This window comes from Megalobrama amblycephala, linkage group LG6, assembly GCF_018812025.1.
Source record: "Megalobrama amblycephala isolate DHTTF-2021 linkage group LG6, ASM1881202v1, whole genome shotgun sequence".
Taxonomy (NCBI): Eukaryota; Metazoa; Chordata; class Actinopteri; order Cypriniformes; family Xenocyprididae; genus Megalobrama; species Megalobrama amblycephala.
The window spans coordinates 35783989-35807382 of NC_063049.1; the positions used below are offsets into that span (position 1 = coordinate 35783989).

General features: G+C 35.5%; 1 protein-coding gene across 1 annotated transcript; it reads right to left on the reverse strand.

Moving 5' to 3' along the window:
- Nucleotides 1-999: 999 nt before the first annotated feature.
- Nucleotides 1000-22935, reverse strand: wdr75 (WD repeat domain 75). The gene is made up of 21 exons (XM_048194368.1): nucleotides 22780-22935; nucleotides 21475-21604; nucleotides 21302-21367; nucleotides 21115-21214; nucleotides 19531-19655; nucleotides 16470-16540; nucleotides 15385-15501; nucleotides 15200-15288; nucleotides 14928-15086; nucleotides 12658-12717; nucleotides 12462-12577; nucleotides 12023-12198; nucleotides 10397-10548; nucleotides 10092-10272; nucleotides 7117-7211; nucleotides 6556-6651; nucleotides 6170-6339; nucleotides 4541-4600; nucleotides 4310-4453; nucleotides 1632-1720; nucleotides 1000-1446 (listed from the first exon to the last, which is right to left on the reverse strand). Exons 1-21 carry the CDS (start codon nucleotides 22863-22865, stop codon nucleotides 1227-1229), a joined length of 2502 nt encoding a protein of 833 aa, XP_048050325.1. The 5' UTR covers nucleotides 22866-22935; the 3' UTR covers nucleotides 1000-1226.
- Nucleotides 22936-23394: the final 459 nt, after the last annotated feature.

A 23394-nucleotide genomic window follows, 5' to 3' on the forward strand; every position in this document is an offset into this window, starting at 1 on the left:
GATCTGCCGGGTCTAGACCTAAAATCTGTATGCAACCGAGTTAACTTTGTGTTTTTAGGACCAATAGTGAGAAACTATGTATGTAGACAGTCACAAAAAAAATTGATGCAGAATGTATTCAATAATAGTTGAAACCTGAAGCAAAGTGGGAGCAAAGCTCAAGTGAAATTCGACTTTGCTTGAACTAGAAATCCAGACATGGGTAAGAGATAAGATATACTCCTTAGTGTTTCAAAAAGAAGTGCGCACGTGTGAAATAGCTGGCGTCCTCAGCAATTCATTTTGTACAATATCAGTCCTAAAAACCATATCATAACCATGACCTTTGATACATTTCCTGGAAAACAGTTCTAATACATAGGGGTTGACATTGTTTACCTTGTCTGTAGTTAACTTTAGTACACAGAAAGAGAACAACAACGGGATTGCAGTAACGGAGGTGTTACCAACACATGACCTGCAAACATTCGACCAAAACCACTCATAAACCATCAAAACACACCAGCCAAATCAGCTTGGCTCAACTCGAAACCAGTTTAGACTGTTTGGCTTTTTTCAGTGGCGAATGGCTATATTATTTCTACACACACACACACACACATTTTATACATAAATTATATATATATATATATATATTATATATATATACATAAATATATATATATATATATATATATATATATATACACATACATACATACATACATACTTCAGATGCAAAAGCCTCTAAGTGTCGTCTGAGCATTTTTATCAAGCTCATATGTTCAGGTTCAGTAATTTCACTTTTAATGGTAATTAATAGGTAATTTTCATTGCCATTAAAGTGAAATAACTGAACAAACATACAAGCCTGATAAAAATGCGCATTTTAGAAGAAAATTTCAGATGGCACTTCTGAAGTCTTCATATATACACACTTAATATTTTTTATAAATATTTGTTTACCAGAAAGTTACAAAAATCAATGAACAAGAACACTGAAATAAATTTTTCACAGCACACCATTCAAAAAGTTCTTTATAAATTATTGTCGATGAAACTGTTACATTACACTAACATTCAGAGATACAAAATAGCATTCTTGTCCTCAATCCTCATTCATCAAACCACTAATGGGTTGCTGCAATCCAAATAAACAATTGCTAACCAATCACCATTATGGATCTGAAGCAAGTTGAGAAGAATAACAAAAAAAAAAAAATGAATAGGATTGTGAAACTGCTTCATCACGGTTTGGAGTCAATAAGGTTAGCCATCCAGCTAAAGTCAGTCTTTCTGACCTTTTTCAGTTCCCTCTCTTGTGCTTTAGAAAGCTTCAGCGTCACCTCATCAACTGAGCCCTGGGCTCTGAGCTCCTGCTGACTATCACGGGTCTCCATCTCCCCCTCAGAGTCCTCTTCCTCTTTCTCACTGTCCATTTCCTGCTCTGAAGACTCCCTTTCCTCTCTGTGCACGTGCCAGCAAAACCAAAAAGTATGAAATATAGAAGTTATGTTCTTGTATTACAGGGCATCTCAGAAAAAAGGAGAAGAGAAACTGAGAAATAGGCATGTTTACTGCGGTTAACTTTTAAAGAAAACATTAAAAAAAATCCATTGTGCAAGTGAAGAAAATCCAGAGAAGGGTCTTACCCTTCAGTGTTGGAGATCAGGAGGGAACTGACAAACATTGAGCACAGGACCGAAGCAGCAGGTAGAACGTGAGCTGGTGTGTGTAACAACTAAAAAAAACAGATGAAAGACAAGAATTAAAAAACATTTTCCCATTACCAGCCCATGGCTTGAAATTAGAGCTGGGTGATATTAGATACTGGTGAAATAAAGCAATATTATACTACGTTTCTTTATTACTCCAAAACTGAAAGCTAAAAAAAAAAAGGAGTAACAAATCAAGGATCTTGCTGGTGGCAATGTGGGACATTATCAGTCTTGCCCAGATTTAAAAGTGTTTTGGAAAGAAATTCATACAATTATACAGGAGATTTTAGAGATTGAGATAGAGGATACATGTTATGACCCGGTTTCACAGACAGGGCTTAGACTAAGCCAGGATTAGGCCTTAGTTCAATTAGGACATTTAAGTAGCTTTTATAAATGTAGCCTAGAAAAAAAAAAATTTACTGGTGTACATCTTGAGACAAAACAATGGTACTGACATTTTTTTAAGATATGCTAGTGCAGGTTGCTTTCACTTAAAACAGCTCAAACATGCATTTTAGTCTAGGACTAGCTTAAGCCTTGTCTGTGAAACTGAGGGTATATTCTATTCCTTGGACATATACCAGATTCAGTGAATAACAGTAACACTGTTAAATATTTACTGAGAAGCAGCGAAAAAAATTGCCCAAACGAAAACAGACTGTGACAGAAATATATAATATAGAAAGACTGACATTTAAACTGAGATTACAAGGAGAGACTTTTGAAAGACACTGACGAAAATGGACTGTGTGCAAGCAAAACAAAGCGAGAAGAGAGATATTTGTTTTTAAATGGAGGAATGGGTTGTGTATACAAATACCTATATAACCATTTGAATTAGGGATGTCCAGATCCGATCACGCGATCGGAAATCGGGCCCGATCACGTGGTTTCAGACTCGATCGGAATCGGACGTTACCTCCCGATCAGGACTCGGATATATATGTATTGGGGTGCAACGGTTCTCTGTAAAAAATCGAACCGTACGGTTCTCCACTTACGGTTCGGTACGCACTTGCACCGTGGTCCATCTCGAATGAGGACGCATCTATTGGTTAATATGGTTTGTTTAAAATAGCAACGTGGGAAACAGACAGACAGAGTTCAGATAATGTATGTTTCAGTCGATGGATGCGCAAAACGTTACAACAACAATAATCAGAAAGCGTGGACAAAACAGTCACTCTTTGTAAACTGTTAACCGCGAGTGCCGTCTGCTCTAATGTCCAGTCATTTACGCCGTCATCACCCGGGTGTTGATACAGGTGAGACCTGAACAGCACATGTTGCTGTCTGTGTTTAAACTAACTCATTTAAGCCTTGCTGATTTAAACCTTCAACAACAAGACGCGAAAGAGAACTCGCGCGCTGTGAGAAGATTTGTGTGCGCTCATCCGAAGCGCGCACACGCTTATTTCAGTCAGCGCGCAAATACTGAGTTCTCTTTCAAGTCTTGCGCTTCAGCGGACAAATTCATACAAAAATTATGTCAACATGCCCGTCTTAGCGAGTATCCTAGCAAACACAGTCGGTTATGTCTTAAGTGAACGTATATTAGTCGAGAAAGAAAGGCACATGTGTAACAGTATATGTAGGCCTACTGGATCGTGCATGTCTTATAGGGAAAAAAACTATTCCTGCTGCCTGTTTTTAATGTTAAATCAAACAACAAATAACTAAGAAATCACTCACTGCTCTTGACTGAATAGTTTTTGTAACTTCAATAATGATTAATCTTTATTTATTTTATACAGTAAAGATAATATGCAGTGATATTTTATATTTGATTACTTTATCCATTTTCTGTACGTGAAAACTACTGTTAGATACCTGAAAAACCTGAAAAGCACTGTTCCTGGATCCTGGATCTGTTTTTTCGCTCTTCTTTATTCTTTTTTATGTATTATAGCAGTATCGGATCGGGACTCGGTATCGGTAGATACTCAAAATCAAATGACTCGGACTCGGACTCGAGGGCAAAAAAACGTGATCGGGACATCCCTAATTTGAATACATGTCTATGTATTTATATTTGGAGGTACCCTTTGAATATGTCTACATATGTATATATGAATAAGTTTATGTACATAATATTTGTGAATATATATTGCAACCCATTTGTTTTTCTTCTATTCAAGTATCTTTTTTTCCTACCTAAAATCCAGAAAGAATACAGATAACCAGGTTGACGGTTTGCCTGTTAATGTTTGTCATTGATCAGTAATGATAAATAAAAATAAAGTAAAAGAAAGAAAGAAATAAAGAAAAATTGTGACATGCAATGATTTCTATGCCTTTTTTTTGACATATTTTGATTATAATATAAGATATGTACGCTTTGTAATGGCAAAGCTGAATCAGAAATCAATCTAATATGCTGACTTGTTTCTTTTTATCATTAGTTCTGGCCGCTTAATACTTTTGTGGAAACCATGATAATTTTTTTTCTATTCTAAATAAAAAAAAAAAAACAGCATTTATTTGAAATGGAACACTTTTGTATCATAAAATGTTTCTACTGTTATTTTTTTGATAAATTTATTTACGAATTTCATTCAAAACGATGATATAATCTATAATATAATGAATAGAGAGCCCACCCTACTTACTTCTTTGATGGTAACGGAGCCCTGTGTGTGTTTGGGTTTGTCAGCCGCTGGATGGGATGGTGTGTCGAGTTTCTGCTGCTGCGGTCTGTGTTTGCCCAACAGCAGGTAAAATGGCGTAACAGCAACGCTGTCATCAATGAGAAGCTGTATCAATGAAACACATGTAAAAAGTTACTTTGGGGCCCCTCAAAATAAATGAGCATAAAGGCAGTTTAAGAAAAAGAACTGTACCCGTTTACTTGATGACAACATTCTGTCCTCCTCTGTTGCAATGCTGAAGGTCAATAAATCCTGATAATTAATAACAGTTAATTTTAGTAAAATGTCAGGACACAAAATGCACAATATAACACTAAAACACATTTACACAGTACCCGCACTTTTCCATGACTTGCCAGTTGTTCGCAATTGCTGGATAATATTTTTCCTTATTTAGTTTTATTGAGGTTACACCCACAAAGAGCTATTTAACCCATATCTAGCTCTTGAAATATATATATTTTTTTAAAAGATTTATTATATTTAATTAATTAATTTTTAATATATTGTATACATTTATTTACATTTAATAATTTAATATAATATTGATTATTTATTATAACAAATATAATACTTTATCATGCTTAAAGGTGCCATCGAACATTTTTTTTACAAGATGTAATATAAGTCTAAGGTGTCCCCTGAATGTGTCTGTGAAGTTTCAGCTTAAATTACCCCATAGATTTTTTTTTATTAATTTTTTTAACTGCCTATTTTGGGGCATCATTAACTATGCACCGATTCAGGCTGCGGCCCCTTTAAATCTCATGCTCTCCGCCCCCCTGAGCTGTCGACTATAATACAGTGCATAAACAAAGTTCACACAGCTAATATAACCCTCAAATGGATCTTTACAAAGTGTTCGTCATGCATGCGAGTGAGTATAGTATTTATTTGGATGTTTACATTTGATTCTGAATGAGTTTGATAGTAGCTAGGCTGCAGCTAACGGGCTAAAGCTAACATTACTCACTGTTGGAGAGATTTATAAAGAATGAAGTTGTGTTTATGAATTATACAGACTGCAAGTGTTTAAAAATGAAAATAGCAATGGCTCTTGTCTCCGTGAATACAGTAATAAACGATGGTAACTTTAACCACATGTAACAGTACATTAGCAACATGCTAACAAAACATTTAGAAAGACAATTCACAAATATCACTAAAAATATCATGATATCATGTCAGTTATTATTGCTCCATCTGCCATTTTTCGCTATTGTCCTTGCTTGCTTACCTAGTCTGATGATTCAGCTGTGCACATCCAAACGTTAATACTGGCTGCCCTTGTCTAATTCCTTGAACATGATATGCAAATATTGGGGTCGTACATATTAATGATCCCGACTGTTGCATAACAGTCGGTGTTATGTTGAGATTCGCCTGTTCTTCAGAGGTCTTTTAAACAAATGAGATTTACACAAGAAGGAGGAAACAATGGAGTTTGAGACTCACTGTGTGTCATTTCCATGTACTGAACTCTTGTTATTCAATTATGCCAAGGTAAATTCAATTTTTCATTCGATGGCACCTTTAATAATTTGATCATTAAAAAATATTTTTCTTAAGTAACTTCAAGTTAAAATTAAGTTAATTATAATTTTTAATATAAATTTTTTGAAGATTTTGTTAATGTTTTGTATTTTCCAGGTCTTAAAAACACGATTTAAAATCCAGGTTTTCCACTATTGTGGGAACCCTTCATCTAAATCTAGAGGGAAAAAAGAGATTTAAAAAAAACAAAAAAACATTTACACTAACAAACTGTCCTACGGTTATGTGTTTTCAGGCCGTTATGTGATAGAATTATCATTGAAGTACCATGTTTTGTGTGAGGAAATACAGCTGAGATCTGTTGAGCCACTGAGAACTTTCGTCACATCCGTTCAACGGCTCCTCCCGAGGAACAAAGATGGCACGATGTACCTTCTCTGAACACACTTTCTTCTGGGTGAACAGAGGGCGCGGCTCGCTGGGTTTGAAAACAAACACTGTACAGAGACCAAAGAATACATTAAAAGCAGCTTGTGCATAACTCTTAATGACTATTATGATACATTAGAAAAAGAACCAAAGTGCATCAATCATAAATAAGTGTGTATTTATGATTGATGCTCTTTGTTTCTTTTCTTGCTACGTATATTGCTAATCAAACAACACTAAGGAGATGAAGAGTGCCAAGAAGAGATGACCGTTCAAACACTTACGGTCTGTATGTTTAGACTGGTATGAAAAGGCAGCCACATTTTCTGACAAGGGGTCCGGCTGCAGCTTGGAAACTTCCACAGATGTGCTCCATTCCACTGTGAGCAAAAGAGATTTGACATTACATAAATATGCAAAAGTCAATAAACCAAAACCAAACCAGGCTGAACAAATCTAGTAAGAAGGAGAAGTTTACACAAAAATGAAAGTCCTGGTATTACTCACTCTCATGTTGCTTCAAACCTGTATACTGTTGGTTTTTTTTTTTTCAAACATTTATAATAACCAAGGGCTGTCAAGCTCCTAAAAGGACCAAAAAGCCCATGAAAGTGCCATAGATTCAAAATAGTGCTTTTTTGAGCTTGACAGCCATGTTTGCTATGAAATGCCATTTTATATATATATGTATATATATGTCTACAGATTGTTTCAAATAACTTGACAGTGAGTAAATAATGGCAATGTTCTTTTTTGGCTGAACTATCCATTTAAGCTGGCTTGTTCAATTGATGCCTCAAAACAAAATTTTAAAAGCAACTGAAACAATTTTAATGAGCACTTACATGCACAAGTGAGGAGATTCCAGCAGCAGAGAAGGTTGTTGGTGGTGGTGCCAAGCAGGTATTTGGAGCAGCTTAATCGGCCGAAACAAAGGTCCCTGGTAGATCAAAGTAGCTGCCTTTAGTTAGTTTCAACAATTCAAAGACCACCGTGATCAGAAAGGCCCATGTCACTTACATATTTCATCAGATTAGTCTCAGTGCATGATAATCAGTTGCCTTACTGTTAATCAGAAACTGTGATACAACAGCAACGAACATTATCAAAAAACATTTACAATAAATATGACTTCTTATAATTGTACCCAAGTCTACAAATAATCAAACAGATGCACTTTTTTGTGAGATAATAGAAATCAAATATGGCGCAAAGCTGCCCACAACTTTATGGCTCAACAAATCAGTGTGAGAGGATTGGAAATAGTGTACAAAGCAGATTTAGCACTCGCTGAAATTTCGAATTATTATTAACTACATATTTACCTTCTATGCTTCAGAATACAGTACATAATACAGTAAAAAACTAAACTTTAAAGAATAGTTTACCCAAAAGGTGAAAATTCTGTCATCATGTTGTCATGATGACAAAAGAAGACACTTAATGTACTGTTCATGTTTTTTTTTTGCAATTACAAAAAAAAAAAAAAAAAAAAAATCACAAACTTAAATTACAGATTTTTCATGTTTGGCTGAACACTTCCTTTAAGGCCAATTTACTTGTGTTGCCACGTTCCTTGAAATTCTAGCAAAGATACAATAGTTTGATAGCAAAAGATTGATATTTAATACATTTTTGATACAAGGAAGCATTGCCACAACATTAAAGGGAAAGTTCACCCAAAAACATAAAATGCCATCATGCCATTCCTGATGTATATTACTTTCTTTCTTCAGATAAACACAAATGAAATGTTTATGAAAATGATCCATCACTGTGAGTCAATATAATGCAAGTGATTGTGTGCATCCCAGTTGACACTTGAAAATCCCAGTTGGCACGTTTCCACTGCATGATACTACTCGGCTCGCTTTACTTTCGGTTTGCTTTTCCACTGCAGTTTAGTACCTACTGCCGTGGATCCGCTTCTGGGCTACCAACGAGTCTGCACCTCATCTACTGACCACGATAAAGCCATTTCTTTTTTCAAGTTGTATGCGACGGTCGTTTAAAGCAAGTTGTTTCACAAACAAATGATACAGCGGTGGCTGTTACTGACTATTTAAATCTAGCAGGTTTGGTGTCTTGTGTTTCAAATCCAATGACGCTGGTTGTGACGATTCTCTCTGACCAATCAGTGATCTGCAGTGTTTACACATCACATTTAGTATCGGTACGGCTCGCTTGGAACCTCAACCGAGGTGGTACTATTAAAGCGAGCCGTCCCATGCAGTGGAAAAGCGGCATAAGTGATCGTGACTGTAATCCATACAACCACAATCTTCTAAAGCGAAGCGGCAGGTATCTTTAAGAAAAACACAAATGTTTTTAAGCTTTTTAACTATAAATCAATGCTTCCAGTCTACTGTCATGAGGGGGACACTGTGACACTTGACATTAAGTGCGATGAAGCTTTCACAAGTGCGAGAAGTAATGCAGAAGTGTTATTTTTCTTACACACACCTATTGTTTTGCTTCGGAAGACATTGATTCATCCACTGGGGTCGTGTGGATTACCATCACAATCGCTGTGCTTGGTTTTTTTAAGCGTCAAACAAGCAGAATGGTATTATTAATGGCATTATATGGACCCACAAAGATTATTATTTTCCTAAAATCTTTGTTTGTATTTATCTGAAGAAAGAAAGTCATATACATCAGGGATGGCATGAGGGTGAGTGAATGATTAAAGAATTTTCATTTTTATGTGAACTATCCCTTTAAGGGTAACTGGCCCTATTTTAACGATCTAAGCTCATAATCCAGGTTTCAGTTGGTCAGTGATGCAGTTTATTTCAGTTGCCTCCAAATAGCAATGCGGCAACAATGCACCTGAAAACGCCCATGGGCAAACAGACGGGTGCGAGTGCATTTGCTATTTAAGCAACGTGGCGCAGGGCGTGAAAATGATAACTGCGTCAGGCTGAAACTAGCAAAAAACACTTGTGTCACGCCTGGCGCCGCATTGCATCGGATGTATGCTAGGGCCCATAAAATCTGAAATGTCTCGAATTTACTTTTGATCATTATCAAAAGCTTTTCTTATCAACGGAAACCCTGTTGTCTAAGATTTGTCGAGCCTGATAGCTCTGTTAATAATAATAATAATAAATTATTTATTAAAATTAAAATAAAGATTTTCATGGTGCACGCTGCATTCCCAAAAATGTGTTAAACTCACAGCACATGCAGAGATAAAGTCTGCACCATTTACTGTGAAATGAGAAGCTTCGCTCGTTCGCACGCAGCAAAATTTACTAATTAAATTATACACACACTGCGATGAGTGTTTATTCGCTGTTAGTGAGAAGAGAGCAAGAAAGCACATCTTGTATTGTGCATCGATACTGCAGAAAATTAGTACTGAAACCATTTCAAATTTCAGTATCGAAAAAATATATATATATATTTGACAACACTACAATTTACTGCTTGTGTTATAAAGGGAGGTAAGGAAGAACTGAGAACGGTTGTTGACAAAAAATGTCATGCGCTTTTTATCATGATGTACCCTAGCTGCACCTAATGAACTTCCTTTTATTAAAAACAACGACACAGAGTGAAACTGTGTCCCTCGTGACCCTGCAAAGGATGGCTTGCACCCAACTCCTTAAACAGGACTGAATCCCCAGTCTGTCTGGCCAGCATCTAAAGCTTAATTGCTAAGTTACCACCATTCAAACTGTGCGGACAGTCTGAAAAGAGCTCAGTGAATGCAGCCCACTGCTCTGAATGGGATACACCTCTAAAGGCTGTCAGTTTTCAAGAAGGAAGCTGTGAAATCCACTCAAAACAGAAGACAGGGAACATCTAGTATCACCTTATTTCTCCAGGTGGTTGGCAGAGGGTGGTGAGCAGCTCCCAGGTGTCCGGGCTCCATATGGTGATGACTTCTCGGAAGCTCACCGCCAGGAGAGAGCTATCGGCTGAGAAACTGCAGTTTTTGGGCTTTAAGTTATGGTAGCTTCCCACAAAATCACACGACCAGAAGTTCTGGTCCTCTAAAACACAAATGGAAATGTTGCGGTGAGACAGGTATGTCTGGATTCAGACTCGTGACCTTTAGTGTTTGACTTCTCAAGCCAACACTAACACCTTTGCAAACGTCTGGAGGGTTTGACTCACGTTGTGTGTCTTCGTCAGCATCCTGACACCATGCTTTGAACTGGCCGTCTTCTGCTGTGGTCACCAGCATGGTGGTCTCCTCAGAAGAGCTGAAGCACATGGATATAATCCGATCCATGTGGGCGGCAGTGATGGTAGTGTTCAGTACGAAGCTAATGGGACAGAACAATACACAATTACGATCCAGAAATAAAGTCTGTTTAGAAATATATGAAGAGTTCTACACTACAGTTCGAAAGTTTAAAGTGCATTTCTTTTTTTTGAAAGAAATTAATACTTTAATTCTGCAAGGACTAAGTTGATCATTAAAGACATTTAGAATGTCACAAAAGATTTCTGTTTCAAATAAAAGCTGTTCTTTTGAACTTACATTTATATCAGGATTATTTGATCAATTGAATAACGGTTTCCCGATAATGATTAAACAGCACAACTGCGTTCAACATTGATTATAATAAAAAATATTTCCTAAGCAGCAAATCAGCATATTAGAAAGATTTCTGAAGGATCATGTGACACTGAAGACTGGAATAATGATGCTGAAAAGTCAGCTTTGTCAACATACCAATAGTGTATAAAACATAATTTTTTGCCACTTCTGGCAGAAAGTTCTATGGGCCAAACCGAAAATTGATTTCAATTCTGGAATCGAATACTTGTTACAAACTTAAAATTTCAATTCCTCTTATCGATTCCTTTGTGTGCATTTTAATACGTCTTTAATCCATTCAAGTGAAAGAAAACCCGCATACTGTTTTCTTTGCTGCACACACATCCAAATCGCACGCGCAGAAAAAGTGATTTTAATGTGATTTTAAACTATTTAAGCACAAGACTTGCACGCCGTTTTCTGTGCTGGGCAAACATCCAAAACGCGCACACATCCAAAACGTGTGCACAGAAAGCTGCCTCTCATACTGAATAGAGTGCAAAACTGAACTGAGTTCTCTTCCGTGTTTTTTTGCATATTCGTGCAGTTTTTAAAGTAACAGCAGCCTAATATTCCTGTTGCCGCCTCTATAATAATGTAAATCAAACAAAAGACAGAGAAAATTCACTCGCTGTTCTTGACTGAATAACTTCTGTAACTATATTTGTAATGTATATTTTATTTTTAAAGTGCTATTGATACGCACTTTCATGAGATCTGACTGCGGGGCTGCAGGCTGTGGACACTGGACACGTCAATGCCGTTTACATTTGAAAATAAATGCCGTCGGATTCGGGTCTAATTTCATCAGGTCTGCCTCAGATTGGGTTTTTCTTTAAAAATAAATAAATTATGCACGTCGGGTTTGGGTAAGAAGTGGCTCGGGTTGATTTGGGTCTTGTACAGATTTTAGGACCCGAGAAGACCTCTACTCCAAACTGTGAAAATGTATATGTATATTCTAGTATTAATTGTTTGAGTTTTTACAAATGTACTAATAAATGTATGGTTTATATGATGATGTTATGGTTATCACTTTTGATGAAGGATGAGTTCCTAAATGTTTGATTGTTCAGTTAAATAAAATTTACGTTATTTACATGTGGACCATGACAAATATGGCAACATTGTACAATTCTTGTACAAATCATATATTTGACATTATTCAAATTTGCATTCCATGCTAGCATGAATACCTTTGCGTTGTCTCATCGAAAGCCCACAGTTTGAGAAAAAACTCAAGATCTGAGGATTTTTGTCCTCTTTCCTCCACTGTAGCAAGCCAGGACCCTTTTACGTCAAAGGCAGCCTTAACCACTTCAAACTGATCCAGACCCGCTTCATAAATATATTCTTGCTCCACTATGGCCAGCTGTGAATACAAGAAACAGTCTGTTATGCACACATTTATTCAAAATAGGAAAAACAATGTTTTACATGAAAAGGGCCCCACAGGTCATGTGAATTCACCTGACATGTTCTTGCAATAATATATGACTCATGTCAGCAGAACAGGATGGAACTTATACACGAACACGTGATTATTCTCCAGTATTTTCCAATACATACTTCCCCATATACTTGCTTATGCCTGAGAAAAGTTGAGCTTTATCACATCGACTGTCTCAGACTTACATTGTAGAGATGCTTGTCACGTAGCAGGGAGTAGAACTGCAGATGACCCGGTTTCCCATTCAGCACTAAAGCTTTACTGCGCGGATCAGTCATTAGATCAGTCAAAACGGCGTCTCCTGAAAGCATCGGAAGAAATAAACTTTTACTGCCATAGTTGTGAAAGCCAAATGGTTCCTGCAAATGAGACTTTACAAACCTTTGACTAAACCCTGAATCACTCCAGACACTTTGAAGCTGCTCTCGATAACGGAGATCTCTGAGGAGGAAGAGAAGGCAAATGACAACCCAGAAAGCAGTGCAAAATTATACCATACTAAAATGTGTGGGCAAAGACTGACTTGTGAATTTGGTGAATTTCACAAAATGCCCAGGTTGTAATGTAAAACAAACTATACTTTGCATAAAACAAGTGAAGCTATTAAGTTTTTTTGCAATGCAACATTATTTTTGACACACTTTCCTCCCAAATTCTCATTCGCTTAATCTATGTTTTAATCAAGTGTGATGCTACAAGATTGTATAATTAACAGCCAATCACAGAGAAAGATTTTTTGAATATTTCTGAAGAAGTTTAATTTGCACAGAAAAGCTTCATTTATTTAATCTAAAATACAATTTTTTAAAAAATGTTCTAATTTGACATTTTAAAATGTAATTTATTTTCAGCAGCCAATTCTCCAGTCTTCAGTCACATGATCCTGCAAAAATCATTCTAATATGCCGATCTGGTGTTCAAAAATTCATTTTTGATGAATAGAAAGTTCAAATAACAGCTTTTATTTGAAATAGAAATATTTTGTGACATTATAAATGTCTTTGCTGTCACTTTTGATCCATTTAATGTATCCTTGCTGAATAAAATTATTTTTTTCCCATTTAAAGGATTAGTTCACTTTCATATAAAATTACCCCAAGCTTTACTCACCCTCAAGCTATCCTAGGTGTATATGACTTTCTTCTTTCTGATGAACACAATCAGAGAAATATTAATAAATATCCTGACGCATCCGAGCTTTATAATGGCAGTGAGCATTACCAAACGGGTATGAGCTGAAGAAAGTGTCTCCATCCACATCCATCCATCATAAACATAAGTAGAATATGGAAGATGGTCTGGCGGAAGCAAGATATTTTACTTCATAACTAGTTAAATATGAATTTTTTTTTTTTTTTTTTTACACAAAATGCATCGCTTCACTTCAGAAGGTCTTTATTAACCCCCCGGAGCCGTGTGGAGTACGTTTATGATGGATGGATGTGGATGGACGCACTTTCTTCAGCTCATACTCGTTTGGTAACGCTTACCGCCATTATAAAGCTTGGATGCGTCAGGATATTTATTAATATTTCTCCGACTGTTTTCATCAGAAAGGAGAAAGTCATATACACCTAGCATGGCTTGAGGTTGAGTAAAGCTTGGGCTAATTTTATTTGAAAGTGAACTAATGCTTTAAGAATTCTAAAATTCTATTAAATTTAAGTGAAAAATCTAAATGACCTCAAACGTTTACATGATAGTGTAATTGATACTGTCTTGTGTAGAGGGATTTTAGCCCATTTAGCTCATTTAATCAATGAAATACCACAAAAATATAAAACAAAGTAATCAACAAGATGTTTCACTTTTACAGCTGGTTAGAACAAAACCTCCTGGGTTTTTTTGTTTAGCAGAATTTCATATATATTAGGGCTGTCAAGAGATTAAAATTTGTATCCAATTAATAACGTGATGTGGTGATTAATCTAATTAATCACAAATGAATCGCACAACAAATTTGGCTGAGAAATTACCCCAAAAGATCATTTAAAGTCATTATTGTGTAAAGCATCAAATAGACATTATAAAAAAGCAGCTTCAGAAAGAAATATTTTATTTCATTCAAAAGAATGTATTACACAAACTTTTGGACAATGAGGTTGAGTATATAATGACTGAATTTTCATTTTTGGGTGAACTATACCTTTATTTTATTTTAATTTTTTATTTATTTTGTTAATTAATGTGGAGATACGAAAATATTTTTTAATTAAATTATACTTTGAATAAGAAACTAAAACTGCCAGTAGGTGTCAGTAAATGTCTTAATGATTTAGTCACCGAGTCATGCATTTATTCATTCGATTCGTTCAAACGGCTGATTCATTCAGGAGTGAAGTAAATGGTTCCCTTTATGAATGTTCCATTGAATCATTTGTTTACTCAATTCATTCAAAACACGGATTCAGAAATGAAAAACTGCTGTGTGTTGTTTGGAGACGAACAGGTCTGCTTTGTCTTTATATTATTTTCACTAGCAAAATGTAGCAAAAACAGACAATATTGCGTCTAAAATAACAATATTAACTTCTTATTTAGTGAACTGTTTAATAAAATCAGTATAACATTTGCATTCGTGTGATATTACAATTTTCTTTAAAAAGTTTGGAGTGAAATTTGTGAGATTCACCCCAAAGCTGAAGACTTACTGTTGTCTGAATGGGAGGTGCAAAACAACTGCCCATCAGATGATGCAGATACATGTAAAATGGATCCTCCGAGACGGGGCAAGAACTCTTTTTTGTTGTCTTGCCCATACTGCCACTGGACAAGCACTGACTCGATGCCTCCACTCAGCAGATTAGTGCCTGTAGAGACAATAAGGGTCGTGTTTTCTCAGATGGGGACTCTTAACACACATTTAACACAGAGGAAGAGGTGAAAAAGTGTGAAACACACCCAATACCACAGCGCAACCCACCTTCTGGAGTAAAACACAAAGTGTTCACAGCATTGTGATGCCAGTGCAGGGTGGAATATGTATACTCCTTTTTTTGATGGAAGTTTCTCCTGTAGCAAAAACAAAGTAAGTTAAACAAAACCTCCAATTCTGATCACGTGACCTGCATATGAACTAAAACACTGGACGGTGAACTTTGGCCTTACCATAAGCGAATCTTTCCATCTTCGTGACCGGTGGCGATACAGTCGTCTGTTGGGTGACAGGCTAAGCATGTGAATGCGTTTCTGGCTCCTTTTTTATCTGTGGCTGGTAGAGAAAAACTACAAAGAGGACAAAAAACAGTGCAAAATTAAAGGAACAGTTCAGCCAAAAATAAAAACTGTCATTTACACTCATTACCCCAATGACTTACTTTCTTCCTTTCAACACAAACGGAAATGTTTTTAAAGAATATCCATGTAATAAAAGCAAATGAGGATGGGTGCAGTCAAGCAATACGTCATTAAAATTCATTATTCCCTGCTGCATCCACACACAAATATGGTACTTTTTTGTAAAAATCAACAGATATTACTTTTATGACCAGTACAAATACAGATTTTTATACTATACCAAACTGACTTTGATTAATTATTGTTTTATTTTTGCTATGACAAATAAACGATAACAACAGCATAGCACTAATTATATTTTACTATTGAATACAACTACTAATAACCAATACGTTTTGTATTTTTATCTTTGTTTTGAGTTATGTGTTAAGCTACACTTTTTTTTTTTTTACTTAGTTTCAAAAATGTGATTAATATTTTCCAAATTCTTTTGATTATCTATCCAAAAAATACATTAAATAAGTTATGTTTATTTGTATAGCATTTTTCACAATGCATGTAATTTTCAAGCAGCCTTACAGAGCTGTAAGTGTTAGAAATGTGTTGAAGTTACTGGGTGCTTGTTCTTCAAAAACCAACTGAATGGTACGACAACTGATCAAATTTCAAAGTGTGAATATCAGTAATACCTTTTGTGTTCAATAGAAGTCATTCAGTTTTGAAATGACTTGATGGTGAGTAAATGACCATTTTCATTTTGAGGTGAACTATTTCTATAAGGTTGTGTTGTCTCAACTTTGTTGTTTTCACAAAAAAGTAGTGGTATTTGAAAAACCAACAGAAAGCCAAAACACGTGTCATGTGTTCCCTAAGGCCAGTAAATAAGCAGTGTGGTTTGACATGTCCCTACATGTTCTGACCTTTAAAAAGGCTATTCAGGATACAGGGGTTATTACCTGTATGTCTTCTGCTTCCTGAAGAAATAAACATTAAGTTGGAGGTGCATGGCAAATGCTACGTATTCCCCCTGAAAACACAATTTACAAAAAACACAATGTTAAGAAACGACTGTTTCTCTCGAGCTAACTAGAAGGTTGCGGGTTCAATTCCTTGAGCTTGAAGAAGTGTACTGGTCTTTCTTATTCGTACATAACCACAATAAGGTTGAGAAGTCATGATGTGTAATGGCTTTATCAAAACAACTAGTAAAGCTGCAATAGGGTTGCACACGGTACTCAGTCTACAAAAATAACACCAGGATGTGCCACAATAATTAACCTACAGGGGATTCCAACCATGTTTACTTATCCACATCAACGCTCTTACATGGGCAATGACTGTGCAGGAGGATGCCGACGGATTTATCCATAACAAGCTGAGCAGGTATGACATAGTTTTCACCCAGAGCAACCTTCACACAGCCAGACATGAACTAATGTTTAATATTACATAATAATAATAATATCATGTAGATTGGATTTCAGCTCCTGTCCGGTAGTGAGATTGTAATACAGATTTTTGCAATTAGCCTTAGAAAATATCCAATATTGGTCGATAGTGAATGTTTTATTGTGCATGCTCATTTCTCATATTTTACACTTAGATTACCTTTGCTGCCATCTATCGTCACCTAAAGTTAATGTTATTGTTTATAAATAACAGTTAAATGTAATTAATCAAATCATAAAAAATAAAAAAAATTATACCGAACATTAAAAAGTTGTGATATCTAAATTTTTATTTGTTATTTTATTTACACAAAATAATTTTGAATTTTAATATTGGCCATAGCATGAAATTAATCATTGGCTTCTCTGTACCGGTACATCCCTAGGTTTGGACCTTATTTACATCAGTATTTTATTTTATTGTACTTACAATCAGATCAACCAAAGCAAATCAACTATAAACGGGGCCTTCTATAGATAGAACTATATAAACAATGGCTGTTGGTTTGTCTGATTTTCTCTACACTGTAATACCTAACATCATATTTACTAAGTGATTTCATCTCACTCAAATATTACTGAAAGTTCACTGCACTTATGAACACAATAACTGATTATATTAAGCAGAACTCAAAATAAATGAGTCACAGCAAAGTTCTAGCAAATTCCCTAGCATGCTTCAGATTCTGTGGGGAGAGTTGAAATTAAAACACTGCTTCATGACGCTTCAAAGCTTAAAGGATTAGTACACTTTCAAATAAATAAAATAAACTTTTCCAGATAATTTACTCACCCCCATGTCATCCAAGATGTTCATGTCTTTCTTTCTTCAGTCGAAAAGAAATTAAGGTTTTTGATGAAAAAATTCCAGGATTATTCTCCTTATAGTGGACTTCAGTGGTCTCCAGACAGTTGAAGGTCAAAATTACAGTTTCAGTGCAGCTTCAAAAGGCTTTAAATGATACCAGACGAGGAATAAGGGTCTTATCTAGCGAAACGATCGGTCATTTTAAAAAAAAAATACAACTGTATATGCTTTATAAACAAACGTTCGCCTTCTATGTGCTTCCGCCAAAACCGCATTTCGGTATTCTCCAAAAAGTTTACACTGTATGTCCTACACCTTCCCTATCCTACTTACAGAAAAAATGTAACTGGCGCTGCGTTCGTTCCGTAAGTAGAATAAGGAAGGCGTAGGACATACAGCATAAGCTTTTTGGAGAATATGGAAATGCGGTTTTGGTGGAAGCACTTAGCAGGCGAACATTTGTTTATATAAAGCATATACATTTACATTTTTTTCAAAAATGACCGATCGTTTCGCTAGATAAGACCCTTATTCCTCATCTGGTATCGTTTAAAGCCCTTTGAAACTGCACTGAAACTGTAATTTTGACCTTCATCCGTCTGGAGGCCACTGAAGTCCACTATAAGGAGAATAATCCTGGAATGTTTTCATCAAAAACCTTCATTTCTTTTCGACTGAAGAAAGACAGACATGAACATCTTGGATGACATGGGGGTGAGTAAATTATCAGGAAAAGTTTATTTGACAGTGGACTAATCCTTTACCAAATCTTTTGTTTTGAATCAAATTTCATTTTGAATCAAGATTGTTTTCAAATCTTTTGTTTTGAAGTGGTTCGGAGCATGTATCAAGCTGCCAAAGTCACGCCCCCCAGTGGTGAACCATTGAAATTTCGAAACACTTATGATGTAACGAAGCCTCCTTTACTGAAATCACGTGACTTTGGCAGTTTGATACACGCTTCAAACCACTGATTCGAAACAAAAGATTTGTAAAGCTTTGAAGCTTCATGAAGCAGTGTTTTGAAATCGCCCATCACTAGATATTGTTGAATAAAGTCGTTATTTTGCTTTTTTGGTACACAAAAAGTATTCTTGTCGCTTCATAACATTAAGGTTGAACCACTGTAGTCACATGAACTTTTTTAAATATGTCTTTAGTAGCTTGATGGGCATTGAAAGTGTTAATTGTCTTGCTGGCAACGCTGAGCCGTCGGATTTTAATGAAAAATATCTTAATTTGTGTTTCGAAGATGAACAAAGGTCTTACAGGTGTGGAACGACATGAGGGTGAGCAATTAATGACAGAATTTTCATTTTTTGGGTGAACTACCCCTTTAAACCATGATCTGTTTCTATTCCAAACTGTCATTGTGTCTTTGTATTGATGCAAGTACAGTTTTATTATCAGATGGTTTGTTTTACATTAATAGATTTTTGAACACATAGAAAAGGACCTACACTTTAGCAGGATAACATCAGCTATGTTTATAATTCCCAGATTTGTTTAGGATGGCGTAATGTTTTTCTTAATACATGGCCATGTGATGAACCCTAAGTTCCTGTAACGTCTATCAATGTACAGTAGATATTATTAAGAAATGTATCACTTTGAAATGGACTAAAAAGCAGTCAAAACAGAAACCTCAAGGTTGTGCTAAAAACTGAAATGCTTTCAAAACATTCATCAACAGACAAGTACTTAAAAAAATAAAAAGGATGTAATAACCACCCTAAAAGAATGTGATGAGTGAGCTCTTACCCCTCGACCGAAGGCTGTGCAGCTGGGGTTTGGGCTGATATTACTGCAAACACCAGATAGCTCTTTAACCTCCACCTCCTGCTCTGCTGACTTGGGCAGATGTGCGGAAACCAACTGGAAACGCTCTGGACATACAGACACACAAAGCCCAAAGCTCAGGAAATCTACCTTCTATGCAATGGCCTTCAACTGTTTTATGAACTTCCACCTCATGAACCGTTTGTTAAGGTCCTGCTTTCGAAATCTTCGAAATCGATTGGCTGGCTTAACCTAAATTAAAGTGCCCCTATTATGCTTTTTTTTTTAAATATACATTACCTTTCACGTAGTGTGTAATATAGCTGTTTGTGAATATATAAGGTCTGCAAAGTTTCAAAGATCAAAGTGCACAACAAATGGAGTTGGAGTTGGAGAACCGATTTTAAAAATGTCAAAAACAAATCGTCAGTAATTCCAGCCTTACTTCCTGCATGAAACTACGTAGGTTTGTAATAAACTAGCATAATGCCCATCTGTGGTCTTCATCAGCTGCCCGTGAACAATGTCTACCATTTAGAAACGCCCTGCTCAATCTGTGCTTATAATGGTGGTTCGGATTGATCAGCTACTTTTTACAATTTTTTTTGAGTGGATATGCATTGCTAAGGACTTCATATGGACAACTCTAAAGGTGATTTTCTCAATATTTTGATTTTTTTATTTGCATCTCTGCCAAATATTGTCCTATCCTAACAAATACATCAAAGGAAAGCTTATTTATTCAGCTTTCAGATGATGTATAAATCTCAATTTAAAAAAATTGACCATTATGGTTTTGTGGGCCAGGGTCACATATATTAATGGCCGTTTTGTTTCCAGCATGCACTTCAAGCAACCACAACAGACTCTCTGACATCTGACCAATCAGAGCAGAGTAGGCTCTCAGGAAAGAGGGGTTTAGAGAGACTGAATCCTTTACTGAACCGTTTCAGACATTGTGAGAAAAGAGGTGATGCTTTGAACGAAGTGTTTTTGACCATGTAAACCTAATGTAGGAGACCCTGAAAACAAAATTACACATTTTTAATATAATGTAATTGGGGCACTTTTAAAGCCTCTAAATCGGTCGTCTTAGAAACAAAGTTGTGTTTCTAAAAAGGATTAAAACAATAAGCTCTTTGAGACAAACTAGTAACTTACATTAATTAATATTGCTCTGTTTCGCTGAGATTCGATTGATATAATTTAAATTAGTTTTTTCATGTCAGTTTATTATTGTAGCATAATCTTAGATCTACTACACATAAAAAACAAAGTAAACTGTGGTTGGTGGTTTTACGCGTCAGTCAGGTGGTTTCTTACCGTTTAAGTGGGCAGCTCTTTGCAAAAATAAGCTGCAATGTGAACCAGACAGTCAAAAGCCTGGCTATGCTTGATATCAACATTATTTTTATTTACATATCAATATTTCTCTAATACAGAGTTGGAAAATAAATCTTCTTCATGCAATATTCAAGAGATTTAGAGTGTCTGCTCCTAATCATCGCATCACAAGGATGTGGCAGCAAACTACATTACAACTCAACTCAGCAGTGAAATACATACCATTCGTGGAATCTGTAGCCATTGGAAGATGAAGGAAAATGACTCCGTCATGTTTCTCGGACACATATAGAGAAACCAATGGGTATCCAATGATAAATGTCTGAAAAATAAAATTAAAACAACATGAAAGGAATGAAAGTCTTTACTGTAACAATAGCCTTGCCTTCTTTCACAACACAAACTGTACCTTAATAAGGATGCCGTCAATGTAGTCCCATAATTTAACAGTGCCATCTGCTGAGCAAGAGTAAACCTGCAGAGGAATTAATAAAAAGCAGAGGATTGTTGTTTATGTAAGGGGTAAAGTAAGCCAGTCAAAATAAACCCCTTTCTATACTCAAGTAATGCACACACACACACCTGCAGGTGATTGGCAGGATTGAAGGCGATGCCTGTAACTTGGTTGGTGTGGCCCTGCAGACTACTGAGCCACTCTTCTGTACGTGTGCTATAGACCTTCACTAAATCTCCAGAGGCGCACAACACAAACCTGCAACCATGAGACATTACGTTTAAGTGATACAGACAATGCCTTTGCAATAATACTTCATGCCTGGATTTACCTGAGAAAAAAGATTCTTGTTCAGTGATTTCATTCATATGCACACTGCAGTTATCAGACACATGCACACATTTGTTTGTTTTTCCAAAAAAATGGAATTTAACTTTTAACTGTGATCACTTTAATCACATATATATATATATATATATATATATATATATATATATATATATATATATATATATATATGTACACACATTATATCTATATCACATTATATCTATACACACATTATATCTATATCTATCTCTCTCTCTCTCTCTTATATATATATATATATATATATATATATATATATATATATATATATTCACACACACACACATATATTCACACACACACACACACATATATTCACACACACACACACACACACATATATATACATATACACATATATATACATATACACATATATATATATATATATATATATATATATATATATATATATATATATATATATATATATATATATATATATACATAAACTAAATTATTCTAATAGTATCTCAATTACACTAAAATAACACTGGCATAATGTAAAATTAAATTATTTTATTTTGGAAACTTTATAACATTTCTCACACAATATGTATTTTCTGCATGAAAATATATAGCCATCTTTTTTATTACAGGAAGGGGTCCTTTTAAATGGGATCAAAATATTTGGTGGTTTACAACCCCCAACAATGACACAGGCTGGTCACATCAATTACTCACATTTTAATGATTTTCAATCTGTAATATCTGTACTTTAATGTCAGAAGTGATGTACATTATTATTTGATATTTTAATAAAGAAATAGCATGATGTGTGTCTGGAACAGCCTTACTGTATCGTTGAAAGCAAAACCAACAACAAATTAATCAGCAGTTTAAAACAATCACCAGTGTCCATAACATTTTAAAGATGCAGTTGAACCTGCCATTCAGTCAAGTGTTTAGACACACAATGAGTTTAATTTGCTCACAGACTGATCACACATCACTTTGGGAGTTTCATTCCCTCCACAACACGGCTCAATGTTTATTTGAGACGATACATTTAGAGAACATACAGACAGAATCAGACACAAAAGTTCACTTGATTTAGCGGATACCTGGAGTCATTAGAGATGATCGGAGGTCTAAGGTTAATTTTACTGCCGCCGCAGCGAACCACGCGGATGTCACTCTTCTCCACCATGTTTTCTGCCTCTGAACATCACATGTGGCCGCTGTGCGTTTCTTCTTCGTCTGTAGTGAAAAGAAACTCAATGGAGCACAGCGTCATCGTGCGGCCGGGCGTGAACATGAAGAGTTGCTAAAGTTACAATAAGGTAACAATTAGTTACCATGACATGAACTAATAATGAACTGCACTTATAAATCTTTGTTAATGTTAATTTCAACATTTACTAATACATTATTAAAATCTTGTTAACATTAGTTAATGCACTGTGAACTAACATGAACATACAACGAATAACTGTATTTTCATTAACTAACGTTAACGAAGATTAATACAGTAACAAATGTATTGCTCATGATTAGTTCATGTTAGTTAATGCATTAACATTAATGTTTAACTAATGAACCTTACTGTAGAGTGTTACCAATGTTACAGTAAAACACATAAAATGGTAGCATATTGTATTATTAATTAAAAAAGAATACATGCAGTCTTACTGTGGTAAAGAATAAATAAAAAGTAGGAATTACTATTATTTATGAAG

Excerpts from the sequence above, each read along its gene's own strand:
- wdr75 (XM_048194368.1), bottom strand. The coding sequence starts at position 22,865 with ATGGTGGAGAAGAGTGACATCCGCGTGGTTCGCTGCGGCGGCAGTAAA. Across the intron at positions 12,578-12,657 it reads GATTCAGGGTTTAGTCAAAG|GAGACGCCGTTTTGACTGAT; the intron begins GTTTGTAAAGTC and ends CGATGCTTTCAG. Across the intron at positions 1,721-4,309 it reads GCTCCGTTACCATCAAAGAA|TTGTTACACACACCAGCTCA; the intron begins GTAAGTAGGGTG and ends TGTTTTTTTTAG.